The 13,056-nt window shown below is 36.0% G+C and overlaps 2 protein-coding genes across 3 annotated transcripts; one reads left to right on the top strand and one right to left on the bottom strand.

Moving 5' to 3' along the window:
- Nucleotides 1-4,343: 4,343 nt before the first annotated feature.
- Nucleotides 4,344-6,022, bottom strand: LOC110450306 (E3 ubiquitin-protein ligase TRIM56-like). Its single transcript, XM_021497767.1, has one exon. The coding sequence runs from the start codon at nucleotides 5,943-5,945 to the stop codon at nucleotides 4,740-4,742; it is 1,206 nt and encodes a 401-aa protein (XP_021353442.1). The 5' UTR covers nucleotides 5,946-6,022; the 3' UTR covers nucleotides 4,344-4,739.
- Nucleotides 6,023-6,327: 305 nt separating this feature from the next.
- On the top strand, nucleotides 6,328-12,758 carry LOC110450307 (E3 ubiquitin-protein ligase Midline-1-like). 2 transcript variants are annotated; one of them, XM_021497768.1, is made up of 2 exons: nucleotides 6,328-6,476; nucleotides 9,471-12,758. In XM_021497768.1, the coding sequence occupies exon 2, from the start codon at nucleotides 9,491-9,493 to the stop codon at nucleotides 11,423-11,425; it is 1,935 nt and encodes a 644-aa protein (XP_021353443.1). In that variant the 5' UTR covers nucleotides 6,328-6,476; nucleotides 9,471-9,490; the 3' UTR covers nucleotides 11,426-12,758. The 2 variants fall into 2 exon arrangements, with proteins under 2 accessions (XP_021353443.1, XP_021353444.1); XM_021497769.1 differs by lacking the exon at nucleotides 6,328-6,476 and adding an exon at nucleotides 8,670-8,722.
- The last annotated feature ends 298 nt before the right edge of the window (nucleotides 12,759-13,056 follow it).

Here is a 13,056-nt window from a genome sequence, read left to right on the forward strand (position 1 = left end):
CAGTAGGTACCTCAATTAATCACCTATTGACCATGCTAAAAGGATCCGGTGGTAATTGCTTTAGGCTCCAGTGAGCACGCTTGCCGGACACCTGTGCCCTGTGGGCTTGTCGTCCGGTCCCCCTCCCCACTAATTACAGGCCCCCTGTTGCAATACGCTTATCGTGCAACTGACCAGTGGGGTCATTGATGGACTTGGGTCAGCCGTGTGATTTAATCAGTGTCAATTTCTTGTGTAAAAAGACCACCTTCTGTTCAGTACAAATAACAAGGTGATACGGTTCACAGTTTAAGGTGATACGGGTCAATTAAGCTGATACGGCAGGGAGGATTTCAAACTGAAGCTGATACGGAGCCGTATCAGCTAAATGGCCTGGGGAGAACCCTGATATATATATTAAACTATAGTAATAACATATGTACGATACTTACAACGTCAGGCAACATGTTTGTACGTTTTTACCAGACTAGATATAGGTATTTGTGTGCAATACTTACAGGGCCAGACAGTATGTGGGTTCGTCACTGACTAGATATATTTATTTATATATGGTTAGAAAATACACCTGTGAGTCTGTCACTGACTAGATATAGTTACGTACGTATAATACTTATGTGGTTAGACAATACGTCTGTGGGTCTGCACTGACTTGATATAGTTACGTACGTATAACACTTATGTGGTTAGACAATACGTCTGTGGGTCTGTCACTGACTAGATATCGTTACGTACGTATGACACTTATGTGGTTAGACAATACGTCTGTGGGTCTGTCACTGACTAGATATAGTTACATACCTATAACACTTATGTGGTAAGACAATACGTCTGGGGTCCGTCACTGACTAGATATAGTTACGAACGTATGACAATTATGTGGTTAGACAATACGTCTGTGGGTCCGTCACTGACTAGATTAAGTTACGTACCTATAACACTTATGTGGTTAGACAATACGACTGTGGGTACGTCACTGACTAGATATAGTTACGTACCTATAACACTTATGTGGTTAGACAATACATCTGTGGGTCCGTCACTGACTAGATATAGTTACGTACCTATAACACTTATGTGGTAAGACAATACGTCTGGGGTCCGCCACTGACTAGATATACTAAAGTCATTATATTAGTATGATACTAACATAGGTAGACAGTTTTCAGTGTATCTGTCTAAATATCTAGATTGATCACCTGTTACATACTAACCTGGAGTAGGACGCATCATTCTACATTGCCCATCACATACTGATGCTCCAACGACGATGAAAACGCATACGGTAAGAAAGCTGTTCATCTTCAAAATTTTGCTTGAAAATACACTATTGTATTAAACGAAGTATGAAATGTTAAGATAAGGACTAAACAGATCCTGATAATGAGTTCGATTAGAGTGTTAGCTATCTTATCTCAGTAGAACATCCGTGAAGACCAGTGTGCAGAACGTCATAAACACTGACCTAACCAGTAAAGGATTTAATGTACTTGTTATAACCCTACATGTTGCAAGAACATAGAAAACCAAGGATGTTACTTAGGTAAAAATGCTGTATCACATTACTGAGCTATTTTACACAGCCACTAGCAGATTATTTCAAAATCAACCTGATTTCTGTTGGATATTGAAGAATGACTTGTACTTTAGGTTCATATGATTGAAATCCAATTTGCCATATGATATTGGGAAGTGATATTATAAACATAATTTGATAAAGCACTTTAGAACATTTCCATCTAGGAGGAGTACTTAGTTCTATCATAAGAAAAATGTAAAATCGTAGCCAATTCAAGCCTTTTGAACCTAGCCCTCAGGCCTAAGGAGTTGGTCAGGGTCTTAATTTTCAAACCTTTAACTGCCATATCGAATTATTATTCCTACCAAGTCTGGATGATTCCTGCAGAATATAACCAAAACATCTCTAAAAGAATCATTTCAATGAATATAAATTTAAGCATAACGTAACCCCCTAGAATTAGTCTTCAGGTAGCGCAGAGGATAGAACACTTGCCTTTTTACCAAGGCGAATAGGGTTTGATTCCCCGATCGGACGTAAAATGGTATGGGCCACCTGCCTGACCACGTGGGATCTCTGGGTACTCCGGTACCTCCCACATAAAGACCCGCGCGCTAATATCCGGGCCAACAAGACTGATAAAGATAAGTTGTAAATCTTCTTAATAATTATTGTAAAATGAATAAAGTTTATATTTCAATAAAATTAACAATTATGAAGCGTATTTAGTTCTTGCATAATCGAGTCTGAAAAGGCAGATTGCTGAACGTTTTGCCAAATTGATCTCTTTAGACCCCACACATGGAAAGGGGCGGTAACCGCATAATTCGTTTTTTTTTTCTTTTTCGTCATGAAAGTTTCCTGTATGGTTTTATTGAATAACTTCAGTGTGACGGTTGAAAAGGCTCTGTCTCATGTGACCTAAAACTGATATATCATTGAGACGTCCTTACTCTCCATTGCACAACTGAATATTCAGCTTATGTGACTTGTTAACTGAAGTACATAAACATGTTGTTATTGGAGACACATAATATATATCAAACATAGTCATAAAAATGATACAATTGATTGTAAAAACAAAAAAAACACAAACGATAAAAATGGTTATACGAGACAAGCAGACAATACAGAATCAAAAAGTTTACAGTAGGGATTTATGTTGCCATATATACTTCACTTTCATTCGTAATCGTGCCATCTCGTTGGTCGCAAATTCTGAATAGATAGAAAACTGTCTAATTCGGATATGCCATGCTAAATAAAAACAAAATGTCAAATCGATATTGAAATGTTCATTCACTAGTGTCAGATGATTTTCTTGTAATTACTTCTACTACATAAAGATGAAAATTATGCATTACGAAGCAGAGGACACGTGATATGATATAATTTGCATGTGGAGATCATGAATAACCAACATTAAAATAATCACATACCGTGTATATAAACTCATTTTATTCATGTTGGATCATAATGAGAGATAAAACTCATAATATGTTCCCCTTTTGGGAAATACACTTAGTAGCAAACCAACGTCAATCACTTGCTGTCAACTAGAAACATAATGATAATAAGATTATACCATAATGTCAATAAACGTTAATTTCACTGGTACATGTTAAAGTGAGAACAAATCAATGAGACAGACAGCTGACATTATATCTGTTAGCTTGGTGACTAAAAAGAGCATTGGTATATAAGTGAAGTACTACTTAGAAATGTTCTGTTTATGTAACAATTTAAACAACCACACTTCGGCAATATTAAACTGTTTACTGTAAACGTATGTATTTATGTGGAATAACGTGGGCTAGGCAACTGCCGGTGTAACATGAAAAATTGAATCCTGTAGAAAACCTACCCGGGGATCTTTTTAGAAATCTGACCTGGGGTCATAATTCTTAAAAGAGATCCTTCCCGGCATTCCGTAGAAAATACACCCACTGCTATTTTAGTCGTTCGACCTATGAAAAAGTCACCCCCATAGAAACGTGACCAAATCGCTGGAAAAGGAAACATCAACGCCCATCCGTGTGTCAAAACACTTTCTTTTCGTGATCGACTAAGGTCACTTTTAATAGAAATAGTTTACACCATAGGTTTTACCTAAGTTCAGAGGGGACATTACATCTATGGATGTTCTTTAAAGTAGTTGTATAATTTATATTGAAGAAAGAATTCGAAGTTTATTGTATTTTATCAGCGGCATACGATATACTTTCTACTACGTGTGGACCCAATGGAAGTAATAAGTCTGATGGACATGTAAGAGGAAACACGTTTGCATGCCCTTAGCAAGTTGGTATGTTTGGGGATTTTAAGGGGGCATACATATGGGTGACTTTTTAGGATTAACGTGAGGGAAGAAAATACGTGTGGAAAACGTATGGATGTTTAACACGTGTGGATATGTGGAGGGGTAGTACCAGGTATGTGATTCTTCCATTTTTCAGAGGATTTTTTTTTTTTTTCTATTTCATTTTAATAGTTCTTAAATGTGGTTTCATATGGAGATAATATGTACTTATGGTATACTAATGGGGTTAAGTGATATAGACTGAGAAATCATCAATGTTGCATTCTAAAATCACTTTTTAATTCCACCATAGGTTCCACGGTATACACATTATCTTAAATAAACAGGAGGCTTGCGCAAAATCATGAAAACGTCTTTTGTCTTTTGTTTTTTGAAAAGATAAAGTCTTGAATGTTTTGAAAGACATGAAAAATATAAATGTCTGAATCGAATCAATATTACTGAAACATTATTTAAATAAAAGTAATTATTTATATATAAGCAAGGAAGCAATAACGACAGTAAAGACAAAGGATTTATTCAAGACAGGAATATGAATAATTACATATCAAAACATATCAGAAAGAGATAAAGAGTTCCTAATGAACATGACAAAAAATTAAAACTACTGCTTATGAAATATGCTGATATCATCATATATAATATTATAATAACTATAAAAACAAAATGATCACATCAAAACAAAATTGACCACCGCCATGTCATATGCAGCTATCGCTATATATTTGCATTATTCCAAATATATAATCATGTCCCCCTACAGGAACATAAATCCGTAGAAATTTGAACCTAAACGTTGGAAATTTTTCAACGACTTTGGGTCTGCATGTGTCTTGGTGTTGGATTTTTATGTAATTTTTTTTATTCTGTGTCGGTTTTCTACTTGGGTCACTTTTATTCACTTCAAATGGTTACATGCATACGGTGGAGCCCATCCTTATACCATTTGCTTGTTGGCTTGGACAAAGCAACACTATATACATTTGACACAGTAACATCACCGAAAGAGTTAACGTTTTTATACTCCTGAAGCGCTTCAGATAATGAATACTTCACCTGTTTCAGGGTCATTTTTGACATTTCATTTTCAATAAATGTTTCAGTGTCCTTACGCTTTGCTTCTGTTCTCTTCACTTGAAGAAACAGTTCTGTATCTGAACTGTTGTCCCGCGATTTCTCCAGCATCTGTCTGGAGTTACTGATTACCTTTTGTTGTAGAGAACATTCTTCAGCATTTGTTTTTATTTCATTTACTGCGCGCGAATGAGCCTCAGAAAGCTGTTTCAGGAAATGGCTATGTAAAGCCTTTGTATGGGTTACCAGAGTACCAGCAAATTCCTCGGCAGATCTTTCTATGTCAAACTTTTTCTTCTCCAACTGTGTCAAATGTTCTTTAAGAGTCATTGATGCTTTGCCGATGTCTTTTTCACATTCATTAAGGCTGGCCAACAGCTCAGAAAACTCTTTTTTGTTTTTTATATTAATTGCTGCCTCGGACAGTTCCAGGACTGTGTCGCATTTTCGATGAGATGTTGCTCCACATATTGTACAGCATGGCTGATCATGGTCCACGCAGAACAGTTTTATCACTTCATCTGCATGCTCATTACACATTTCATCCAACGAAAGACACTTTAAATCTCTTAGAACGTCCTGTAGACCAATAAGTTTATGTTTCCGTGTAGCTTTCATCCCCCGATGCACCTGCGAACACGGACCACAGTAAGCCTCCGAACACTGTACACACCACTGGGTAGCCTGTACGTCTTTCTTCATTACAGAACATGGGTCACAAGACTTCTTTTGTTTCTCGATCATCGATTTGTCAATCAGTGATACAATAATATGGTTACTAGGGAAAGTACTTGCCCATTCAGATTTGTTGGTCGCTGTTGCTTTACTCGGTAGGCGTGTGTTGGTACGACATACTGGACACGTAAATTCCACCTGTTTGATATTTCTTCCTGATTTGGTGACCTGGGATTCTATCCACCCTTGTAGACAAAGTTCACAAAAGGTATGAAGACATGGTAGATATTTCGGTATGGTTAATGTCTGTAAGCAAATTGAGCATACCGTAAGATCTTCAGTGTGATCGAGTGCTGCCATGTCCCCGATATCACTACCTCTCTACTACCCCTAAATTATACACGCGTCACGAGTGTCTGCCAGATACGAAACAACCGATATTGTCGACCATTGAAATTACTTTTTGGTGTATTATGCAACGCACATTGCACTGTGACGAAGGTAAATCAAAAATGGAATTTTTAAAACAATTTTAAACAAATAAATTTAGGAACAAATAAATGATATAATTTTAGAAGTGATATTGCAATATTGATATAGACATAATTGGACGGATTCAAAACCAAATGTTTTAAACATTTACATTTTAAAATTAAATATTCCTTACAATGCTACATATTTAATGTATCCAACAGATAATGTCATCATACAGAAAACGTGTAATTCCATGTCAGTACAGAGGTTGATACGTCGATATTTGTTTAGCAACTACACTTTGTTTTTGATATTTCCCCTGGTAGACACGTGTGCTTAGCTGGTGACAGCGTTGTTATCGGAGAACTGATTCGGCTTAGATAATGTATTACGATACTTGAACGTAAAGAAGAGAAGGTAAGGTTTTTGTACAATTTAATGTTATTAAAATTTCTCAGGATAGTTGCGGGATTTTCCAATTTTCTTTAAATGTAGTGAAGTGATATTATGTATAGCCATCGGTCGCTCTTCACAAAGCTATCGAGGTACACAATAAGAATGTTTTAAACCAGATACCAGTGTTGAATGGCCGACCTTTGCTTTAAATGATAACAGTCTATGTGGTAGATATTTGACATAAATATTGAGTGATATTTGTATTTTAGTACTACGAGTATTAACCTAGCAATACGATCTAAATATAATGTTTCATACGCACACTGCCGCTGTCTATGAAATGTGTGTTGGTGTAACCTATATTTGTGGTGAATCAGGAAGTGTCCTTCAGTGTTACTATTTTAGATATACATTTCATTGCCTAGTAAATACGCTAAGATATTTTCTTCAAATTGTCGACATACCAGGTACACACTAGGCCTAGTACTGCGGGCTATATCGATGTGTCATAACTCTCTGGGGTCAAATTCAAACGTAGAATATGGACATGGGCCGCTTTCGTTTAACGCAATCCAAACGGTTGGATTCGAGTTGTTTGTTTATGAAATAAGGTAAGACCTAGTAATCTGATGCTGCTTTCAGGCAAGCCTTGACAAAGCCTTGCAAAGGCTGCATAAACATTTGCAGGTCCACCAGGATGTATGCTCATTTCTGAACTCAATGGTATTTTCAATAATGTAGGTCAAATTTTGAAAAGTACATTTCAATTAAATCTCTTATTAAAAAAAATATTGACCTCATTGACCTATCTTGGACAAAGCAAATATATATGTTAATTTCTAAATCCTGTGAAAATGTTTATAATGTACGTCAAATGTTCAAAACAAATCACAGTGACTTAATTTGGTCAAAGAACAGTTTTTATCAATCTCTTTTTCTATTATTATTTTGGACAATAAAGGTCTCATTTTGAATATTACTTCGTTAAGTAGGTCCCAGTGAACTTAATCCACAGTGAACTAATTTGGGTACGCAGCAATACACCATGTAGTGTATTTTTCCTAATCAGATGACAATGTTTTAATATGGTCAAAATTTGAACACTTAGTCACAGTTCACTATTTTTTCAAGCAACGGTTACATGTCATTTTATGAACCTGATGACCATTTTCGATAATGTAGGTCAACACTTCAAAATTGTGCCATCGTGACCTCATAAAGTCAAAAAGATGTTTGACATAATTAGGTCACTGTGACCTATTTTTCGGAATTTTACCTACATTATTAAAATGTCATCGGGTGCAGAATATAATATCAAACAGTTGTTTGACCAGATGGGGGTCACTGTGTCCTAGTTTTCAAGATTTGACCTATATTATCAAAATTGTTTTTCATTAAGCTAAACAAAGTAACGCTTAACAATTTAACAAAATTTGATCTAGTCTCAAAAATTTACATCATGTTCAAATATTAAATAAAACTGAATTCTCAAGTCATTAAGAAATTGTTAGTGAAAGTCAAATTTTAGGAAATAGGTCACATGACATTTTTAATCAACGTCTAGGCGGATATTTCAAAACAACATCAATGGTTTGTATGGTCCATTTTCAACTAATATGTAAAAAAATAAATTTGAGTTAAGTGAGTACGTTGAAAACTGACCCCGGTTCCATTTTCCATGGTGTTCATTTTTTTTAGTTCAAAGGTTTAAGTCTTGCCAACGTTTATTTTGGTCAAGGCCTAGCAGCAACATTTATATTTGACACTTTGACAAGGTAAACTGCCTTCCTAGTACCCCTTAACTATCCGTGCATGTCGAGTGTCTACTAGATACGAAACTACTTATATGATTAACGATTAAAATGACCTTTTTAACGTAGTTTGCAACGCAAATTCTTTTGTCAAAGGAAATTAAAACAACACAAATACATTACAACAAAAAGGATATCGATTTAACTGCGATATCGCGAGATTGATATGACTGATGGACACAAACAAATTGGACGGTTCAAAAACAAATATTGTAAACTTTTACAGTTCCAAACCGTTATTTCTTACACATAAAATGTATCAACAAATAATAGCACTGCACAGTCAACGTGCAAATGCCGGTAAAGCAAGGGGTACATCGATGGTTGTTTTCTGTTAAAAATCTACCGATTGTTTTTGATATTTTCAATGGGACACATGTGTAATCAATTTGACATGCGTACCATCAGCGTAATAATTGGACAGAAACAATATCAGGTGCATGTGGTAGACAAAAGGTGAGATTTTTATGCTCTTAGACGTTTGTGACATTTCTCGAAATAATTGTAAGTTAGACATAGTTTCTGATAATGTATTGATATCCCAGTCCTTCACGTGATTATTGATTAATTCTAGCTGTGATGATACACGTTAAGAATGTTTAAATGGCCGACCTGTCTTTAAACTAATAATAATTGCGGGCTATTTATATACTCGTACGACGCTATGAATATGTGTACCTAACCACACGATCTACGTATCCTACGGATAGCGCTGCTGTCCCAACAACGGATGTTATTGTCATCTATATTTCGTGTTAAAACTTGAAGTGATCATCAGTGTTATTACTTTATATTTCATTGCCCTGTTAACATGCGTAGATTTTTAAATTAGTTTGTAAGCGCAGTTGTACATGGAGGTAGCAAGTTGTCATTATACTTGACGGACATCTGTTTCATGCTTACATACACATTGTAATACATTTAACAAAGACACCTGATATATATTTATAATTGTGAGAAAAATTGGGTTAAAACATATATGATGTACATGTTATATGAGAATGTGAAGAGACCAGGATTTCATGAATTCATGAAATATCCAAGGGGGCAAACATTTGGCAGAGGAAAAATAGTATACAGAAATGTGATTCGATTTAAAGCTAGTTTCTTTTAAAAAAAGGTGTTTTTTTCAAACTTATTTCAAATTGCAATATTAACGTGACACAATAACTGTATGAATTAATACCAGATATATATTTTCTAGGGAGACAGCTAGGTGTCAGCATGGAATCGCCAGGAGTAGACACTATAGCGTGTCATTTGTGTCGACAGACTTACAAGACACCGAAATATCTCCAATGCCTTCACACCTTCTGTGAAACATGCCTTGGAAAGTGGATCGTCTCGAAAGTGACAAAGGGTACTAACAAATCGTCTTTCAAATGCCCCGTTTGTGACATAGACACAGACCCTCCTTTAGGGTGGACTTTTAGTAATATTATACAATGGGCAAGTTTGTATCCCGACGATCGTCTGGTCCAGTCGTGTATTGACCAAGATCAGATACGAAAAGGGTTAAGAAAGTGTGACTTATGTATGGTACGCTACAGTTCACGGAATGCCGAGTATTGGTGCAGGCAGTGTTCTGAGGCATATTGTGAAGCGTGTAAACCTGCACATGGGTCTATGAAGAAAACTAAACGACATGAAGTTTTGCCCATGCATCAAATCTCAAAGGACCTATCATTAGTCACTCAACATGAAATTTGTACGAAACATCCTGACGAAGAAATCCGATTGTTTTGCGCCGACCACAACGCTTCTTGCTGTGCCGTATGTTCAATAGTAATGCATCGCAGGTGTGTAAACGTTGTTGATATACACGATGCAGCAAAGTTAGTGCGAACAAAAAGAGATTATATGGATAATGAAAAGCACCTACGGAAGGCTGCGAAAGAGTTGCAAGAAACTGAAGACGTTATAAATGAAAACATTGCGGAGGTTACACAGAAACGTTTGCGATTGGAGAAAGCAGCCGAATCATTTGTTAATAGACTATGTGAACGGATGAAAAGTCTCCTTAACGACCACAAAACCAAATTAAATAACATTCATGGAAAAGCTTTGACAGGTTTAAATGCAGCGAAAGAAGTAAACATCGGGGAGCAAAGGTTTCTAGAGAACGTTTTAAATCATCTCGATCAAACATCGATTTCAGATGAACAAATTTTCCTCCATATGAAAAAAGCAACGACAAAGCACAGAGAACTAACTGCTATGAAGAAACAGGTTCCTGTAAAAACTTGGAGACATAACATTAAACCAAATACAAAGGCCTTGATGGACGCATGTTTAAGTATCGAAAGTATTTGTGATGTTTCTCTCACAGAAGGCACAAGATCGGAAACTGAACTTGCACCTATACAACATCCGATTTCGTGGACAATAGAACAAGTGAAAAGATGGTTCGTCGAAAGTCGGGTATACGCAGCGGTACAAAACACTGCATACTACCATTCGGATAACTGTATAGTGACTGTTTGCAGTGACGACAGAAAGATGTGTTCATATAATGCTATTGGAAGGCAGACGTCAGCTGTAGAACTAACACATGAACCTTATGCCGCGACTATTCTTGGTTCTGAAATCATGGTGACTCTTCCAAAAGCAAAACACGTTGCTGTGTTTGAACTCACTTTGGATGAATTGATCGGTAGTCGAAAGGAAGGTTTCGAACTACAAAAAGCATGTTACGGAATCACCGCAATTTCACAAGAGGACAATGTGGTTGTAGTGTGTGGCCATAGCCTCAAGGTCATGGACGCCATCATGGGTATTAAATGTGATGAAATACCCTTGGATGATGCAAATTACCGCAATGTCACTTCCGATAGTACTGGACGGGTCTACGTCACTAATCCGTTCATACATCGCGTTCTGTGTGTAGACCTGAAGTCTGGTCATACCCTGTTTGAGTTTACAGATTATCCTAAACTTAAGTTTCCGAACGGTGTGGCTCTGGATCCTTTGGGAAACGTGTATGTGGTAGGATGTCTCAGCAAGAACATTGTTAAACTCACTAAGGACGGAAAATTCAAGGACACCATCCTGACTCTCAGCGATGGACTTTATCATCCGAACTATGTGGCATTTAAAAAAGGCAGTTATGATTTCCTTGTTACGAATGATATTGATGTATTTCTCTATACAGTCAAATGAAGAAAGGTCAAATAGAGGACAGAATGCTTTGGTTACAAAGATGACAACTTTACACACACTTCAAAGGTGCATTCCCTTTTCTATAAGGGCAAAAAATTGATGGAATCTTTTCCACGGGTGTGGTCAGAAAAAAATGGTAATAAAAGTATCAAACATGACTGTAATCCGTGGACGACTCAAGGGTAAGAGTTTGGCTGTCCAGCAATCTGCTTTAGGTTTCGCCGAGCGCTGGACTGCCAAACTAATACGAAAGGGAGACCAATAAGTCAGCAAAGTTACCTTCTATAACACATCTCGACCCCTACTATTATTTTAGAACGCGGATCAAGTAAATCATGAAAAAGATGATACAGTATAGCAATTTTACAAACTTTGATGAGACATCGTTATATTTTTAAAATGAACAATGAACATAAGTTTCAGGTGACTGGTGTTATGTCTAGATAAAAAATGTGTCTTATTTTACTGATTTTTTGGGGAAAGACAAAAAATGACAAATACTACTTTTATAACTTTTTATGGCAATAGTATCAAGTATAATGTACGAAGTTGGTCTTTATTCTTTCGAAAAATAATGGGAATATTGTATATCGTCCTGATTTACTGTGTTGACCAAGGGATAAAGCATCAGGAATATAGTTGTAAAATCGCCTGGATTGCAGGAAACTCTTATCCTACCGGAACAATTAATTCTGATTCTGCTTTGTATTTCGTTATCAAGGCTCTTGATTGCTTCCCTTTTGTGTTAATTCAGGCTTTTATACTCAAATTTCTTCCGCTATTGAACTAGCTAGTATATGCTCAAACCTTGTAATGGCGCTAGCTAGCCAAACACCTGGGAGCCTGATCGTCGTGCTATTAAATTTGTTACACCTGAATGTTAGTATTGTTTCTTAAAGAATACTGATAGACTTATCAATAAAAAAATATTTATACAAAGTGGTGTTAGATAAATTGAATTATCGAGACCATTTGATGATAGAAAATAAGTTTAGAAAAAACAACAGCACCATCAACTAATCAACTTGTGGAGACTGTTATAAAATATTCTGCCTCTTGGTTATTATTTATACAACATGAACAATAATAAGTACATGATATTAAATGTGTGGTCATAGATCAAAACAGTGCTATTTATATATATATATATATATATATATATATCTCCAAGATGGCAGACATTTGTGAACAGGGGGGATACTCTTATTAAGCACTCTCCCTACTTTTAGTCTTTTTCTTCTCCACTGGGGTTGGGGGCTTATTTGCAAATATGGTATATACGCAAAAACATGAATGAAAATAATTTCCGGGATATAGTAGTGTTCTAAAAATGAAAAAAATAATGATGAAAATTTACCAGAAGGTGTCATGAAAAAAAAATGTTTAAATGCCATTATGTGACTTATATAATATCTTATTTTATCATATTTAGTTGAAATGGTGTCTTTGTATACATACACACAAACAAGTTGTCCTTTTGAAATAAACCTGAAGAGACCTGTGAAGTGTGAAAGCTGCTAGTTTTGAAGTCGGTCATTATATCTTTTATTTTCTATACTTACCAACTTCACATGGATATTCAATCTTTTTAATTATATATATATAAAAAGATGAGGGGGATGAAGGAGGCA

Source organism: Mizuhopecten yessoensis, unplaced genomic scaffold (assembly GCF_002113885.1).
Source record: "Mizuhopecten yessoensis strain PY_sf001 unplaced genomic scaffold, ASM211388v2 scaffold5145, whole genome shotgun sequence".
Classification (NCBI taxonomy): Eukaryota; Metazoa; Mollusca; class Bivalvia; order Pectinida; family Pectinidae; genus Mizuhopecten; species Mizuhopecten yessoensis.